Source organism: Phaethon lepturus, unplaced genomic scaffold (genome assembly GCF_000687285.1).
Source record: "Phaethon lepturus isolate BGI_N335 unplaced genomic scaffold, ASM68728v1 scaffold20968, whole genome shotgun sequence".
NCBI lineage: Eukaryota > Metazoa > Chordata > Aves > Phaethontiformes > Phaethontidae > Phaethon > Phaethon lepturus.
Window position 1 is genome coordinate 1 of NW_010559987.1, and position 5,364 is coordinate 5,364.

Genomic DNA, 5,364 nt, shown 5'->3' on the forward strand with positions numbered 1-5,364 from the left:
GGCTCAAAACGTGTGTGCGCTGGGTATGGCACGCTGGGTGAAGGTGTGTTCTGTTGCAGGAGACTCAATGAAAGAGAGAGAATTGGAGAACTGGGGGCACCTGAGGTCTGGGGACTGTCGCCCAAGGTTCCAGACCCCGAGTAAGGCACAGTCTTTCATCTTTCCTTCCCGCATTTATGATGTTGGTTATATGTCAGTTTAATTTACAAAAATGTCTTACCTCTACGCTAGTCCCTTTGCCACAATTCATGTGGTGTCAGTTCATTTCTGAATCACCATAATGAGATTATTACTTTTCTTTTTTTCCTCCCAAATAATTCCAACACACCAATTATGCAAGACAGAATTTATTGTAGATCAGGTGACCTTTGTGTTGTGGTTCTGAAAGCAGTTCCCATGCTGCAAATTAGCTGTTTAATAGTTTACTCTGTTGCAAGTATTGACTCAAAATCTGCAAGCATGTGTTTGGTCATATGTGTATCTTTGATCTTGAATACTACAAAATAGATTTTAAATAGCAAACTCTTTTATTCAGTTCTGATGAGCATACACCAGTAGAAGATGAAGAGGCAAAATCTAAGAGCAGTTCTTCAGATTCCAGCTCAGAAGGTATTTTGTTTTGCTTACACAGCTTGTTTTGAAAATGAGTAGCTTCAGAAGTCTAGAATCTGCTGTCGTTGCTTGCAAGAGATTCACTGACTTTGAGAGGTGGAATTGAGTGTGGTGGGCCCCAGTTCAAAGGAGAGTGTTGCTTTGGGAAGATCGGGAAATACATATGGAGCTAGATGATCTCTGTTCTCTAATGTTATCTTTTAAAAACATTCTAGAGGAAAAAAAGAAAAAGAAGAAGAAAAGAAAGAAGAAAAAGCGGAAGACATCCAAAAGAAAACGCAGAAAAAATTCTGAGGACAGCGACAGTGAGTCAGAGTCTGAGCAGAACTCCAGTGGTAAGAAAAGAGAGTTTCGGCTGATATGTGTGGCACAAGAGCTCTCCTGCTCCTCTGAACTTGAAGCAATGCTTCTGGCTTTTGTTGCACGCTTGCAGTGTTCTGAAATGACAGAGCTGCAGCATTAGTCCGATATTCTTTTCTTTCACCATCTTGCTGGGTTGGCAGTGCCTTTTCCTTGAGTGCTTGCGGTCTGGCCTCTGGAAATAGGATTTCTGAATTTAGCATCCATTGGGCATCTCATGCCAGAGATATGTTTGATATGGTCTCATATCGAACGATACTGAAGGTAGTTTTCTACTAATACTTTCTTGGTATTAGTACCTAAATAAATCACGTCTGAGCAGCTGTGTACTAAGGCATTCTGGTGGAGGCAGTTAGTTATTCACAGTGCAGTAAACTACTTGCTTATAGCTAACCCATCTCTTTTTGATAATATATATACTTTCTTTTTTGCAGATGAAGATAAAAAGAAAAGCAAGAAGAAGAAGAAGAAGACCAGAAAGTGAGTTACCAGGTTATTGTGCGTAATTCTACCTGCTTTTGACTAGAGGGCAGCACCACTTTCTTTGCAGGTAGTGGGGAAGGCTGAGCACTCTTGTAATTGGGGCTATAAATGCTGTCAAATAATCTTAATTTGATGGACTTTCTTTAAGTCTACACAAACATGCAGCATAGAGGACTCGCTGCAAATGTAGGGAGCCACTTTCTAAGGCTATATGAAAGGCATAACAGTGTATGTATTGTCTTTGTTTTGCTATAAGGCATTTTCTCTGAAACAGCAACAATCTATATGCAGACAGCCAGTCTTCCCACGGGTGGAAGCTGCCTGGAGAAACTCATTACTTGAGTATGATTCCAGGCACTTTCTTTCATCTTAAATTTTGTTAAATAGCATGTCTGTCTGTGGCTTTCTTCAGGAAGAAGTATAAGAAAAAGAAAAATAAGAAGAGCAGGAAGGAATCCAGTGATTCAAGTAGTGAAGATTCTGATGATGACACATTTCAAGGGGAAGATCTCTGGATTGAGAGATCAAGTAGGTTCACCTGACTTTAAACTTGGATTGAAACTTCTTGGTGTCCTTTTCGTGAATTCCATGTTACATGTTGCTGACCTGTGTAACTCTTCTGATACCAGAGATCAACGGGCACAATATTAATCTTCCTCATTATTTGACTGTTGCAGAAAATACAGAAGCTGATAGCTTGATTGGACCAGAAGCTCCCAAAACTCATGCATCGCAGGATGATAGGCCTTTGAAGTGAGTAGCCAGCTCTAATGGTACTTTGATCAAACCAAGTAAATTAAGCCTGAAGGTTACTGTGCAAAAGGGCTGTTATAACAGTATGGCATGCATTGGAGAGAAATTCAGTGCCAGAAACTCAGACAGAAGTGCTAGTGGTGTTAGGCCTTTACCCTGGCCTGAATTCAGGCAGAAAAATCTGGTTTATGCTTTTTGGCTTTGACTCCTAGGAAATCAATTGTAAAATGCCTTTATTCTAATGCTCTGCACTATTGTGACTTTATAGTGTCTTTATTGCTGTTTAATTCAACTGGTAATTTAAGATGTCGTAGTGTTAGCCATAAGGAAGAAACAGGCCAATATGTGGGAAAGAGTAAGAAAGTGCTTAAAAATGCAGCAGTAGCAAGTAGAAAACAGGGAAGCTGGATGTTTAGCTCAGGCTTGCTCTATGTGAGACTGATTGAAATCAACACTTTTTTTTTTTTTTTAAAGCTATGGACATGCCCTCTTGCCCGGTGAAGGTGCAGCAATGGCAGAGTATGTAAAAGCAGGAAAACGTATACCCCGGAGAGGTGAAATCGGCTTGACCAGTGAAGAGATTGCATCGTTTGAGAGCTCTGGTTATGTCATGAGTGGCAGCAGGTATAGTTTTGATGATGATAATGGTTCAGTTAAATTTTCAAGAGCTGCTTCTTCTGTTGGCCTGTTGGAAGACTGCTTCCAAGCTCTAGTTGAAAGCACGGAAGGGAAGGTGCTTGGTGTGCTTGTAATAATCTACACTAAACTCCCTATTGCTATAGATAGAGGGTGAGTTTTTTAAGGGTGCTTTCTCCTCAAGAGCAAGAATTCTTTCCAGGTAATATACTTCTAATTATCTTGTATTTCAAATGAGGAGATGCTTGTGTCAGGTGGCTCAAAGGTGATGTGTTTGGACAGCAGTGGTGATGTGCTGGCTCTTCAGTAGGAGACGAATCAAAGTGTGAGAGGTTGGCTGCACTTTTTTCTATATGAATCCAACATGAATTTCACTTAAATTTTGGTGAGCCAGCAGCTGACACCCTGGGGGTAGGTGGGGCTTTTGGATGACTGCCCAAGAGCTGACACCCCCAGAAATCAGTTTCTTGTTCTGCCATGCTCCTTCCTGGGAAGGTTTGTGTGCAGTTTGGATTCTCTAGTGTAGATATCTTTATAAGCCCCTCAAAACATTCATGGAAGCTGTGACGGGGATTACAACCCTCTGCCCATGCTGATGTACACAATATTCTCCTCCGCAGACATCGCCGAATGGAAGCTGTGCGTCTGCGTAAAGAGAACCAGATTTACAGCGCAGATGAGAAGAGAGCTCTGGCATCCTTCAACCAGGAGGAGAGGAGGAAACGAGAGAATAAGATCCTCGCAAGCTTTCGAGAGATGGTCTATAGAAAGACTAAGGGCAAAGAGGAAAAATAATTCTTTATTTGAACTGTACACCATAAATTCTACCAAGCAGCAGCTAGCCTGTTCCAGTCATGATTTGAAAAAAGCTGCAAGTGCTGCAGTGCCTTTCACCCAACAGAGCCAAGCCTCAGGAGTGGATTGCTTGTGTCAAGGCAACAGAGTTACTTTTGTCAGGTTTTCTTGGATGATTTGTTCACTGCCTACAAGGAATCCCTGTAAAGTGAAAGGCTACAAGGCAGGGAAGGCAGGAACAGGCAGGTAAAATTAGAGGTGGCAATGTTCTGTGCTTGCTTTGAATTGGACAGGCAGGAGGAGTCCATGGGAGTGCTTTGTTACCTGAGGCTGATAAGTGCAATTTTCCATTTATTTTGATTAATGAGGGTAGACTGGCCATTAGAAGCAAGCTACTTCCAGTAGCAAGCAAGTAACAGTAGCAAAAATAAAAGAACTCCTAAGTTCCTGTTTAAGATCCAAGACTGTCCACTTAGGTATTTTTTCATAAGTCTCTTAGATTTATTTTTTTCTCAAAACAGTTGCATTTAGTTTGTGGTTCAAACTAGACTTGTAAATAGAAATGAGTTTTTAATTTAATACAGATGGGCTTCAGTTCCTTTTAAGGCAAGCAGATCGCAACCGGGATATAAAATAACAGTAATAGGAGGGTCTGATCTTCAGCACCAAAGCCTGTGGTGAAGAACTAAGTTGCTTGCTTCTTTTTCTGCTATGTTATACATAGGTATCAGAGCAGTGGGTGCAGTGATTGGAACCCCTGGATGTACAGAGGTGGTAACAAGGTTGTATCTTTCAATTTATTTGAAATTTTTTTTTGTCGATGCAAGTGTTCTAGATTAAAACCTTGTTTTAACTCCTTTGGTATTTTAGTTTGGTCTGTTTTCAGCAGTATTACATGGCTCTCTTTAAACTCTGTACTCAGAGGCCTGCTCCAGGTAGTGCTTCTGTGGTGGTTGTTTTCGATTCAACTGCACTTTTCCAAGTGTACCCCCCTGTGACGGTGTGCACCCCACTCCTTCTGCTTAAGCAGTAGCCACCAGTGGCGGTTGTGATGGCTGCATGTGGCTTAAGTTGGACTCTGGGGAGACAGGTAATGACATGATAGCTAAGGGCTCTAAATCATGCTCAACAGCTGAGGGCTACTTGAGCATGTGCCAACCAAAATACAGCTGGTATGCAGATATGACTATAAGTTAGTCATCTTACTCCATAAATAATGGACAGCCCAGAGCCTGTGGAGCTGTCCTGCATGGCAGCGGGCTGCATGCCAGGATCTCCCCTTGAGTAGGAACACCTTTCAAGGTTACTCCTCAAGGTTGAGAGAATCCTTATTGCATCAGATACTCAGTAGGTGAATCGGCAGTAAGCACACTGAAACTTTGTAATCTTAGCTAAGCGATATAAAGGATTGACTCTCCACATATAATCCTTTAGACATGAACCGTTGACCAAGTCTGGGACTAAGTCTGGATCCAGCTGCACCTAGACTCCTCTCTGAGAAGGAGTTTAGAACACAAGAGGGTCCTCTCTGAACCTCACGACTCAATGGGAGGGTCTCCCTGACAGTTTTTTCTGACCCCGTGTCTATGCAGTAAATAATCAAGTGTACCTTGCCATTGAATCTTGTTAAATCACCGTTGCATTTACCAAACTTTGTTAACTCTCTGTCTCGTATCAATAAAATATGTTGTTGCTTCTCTCTTGCAAGTGAAGTGCACCACTCTT

General features: G+C 41.8%; 1 protein-coding gene across 1 annotated transcript; it reads left to right on the forward strand.

Annotated features, from left to right (window-relative positions):
* Positions 1-59: 59 nt before the first annotated feature.
* On the forward strand, positions 60-3,858 carry NKAP (NFKB activating protein; the record flags this gene model as incomplete). Its single annotated transcript, XM_010293547.1, has 8 exons — positions 60-140; positions 536-609; positions 828-947; positions 1,407-1,452; positions 1,868-1,983; positions 2,133-2,208; positions 2,683-2,832; positions 3,465-3,858. Coding segments are annotated over 8 exons (838 nt in total), but the record flags the coding sequence as incomplete, so codon positions are not given.
* Between the last annotated feature and the right edge of the window lie 1,506 nt (positions 3,859-5,364).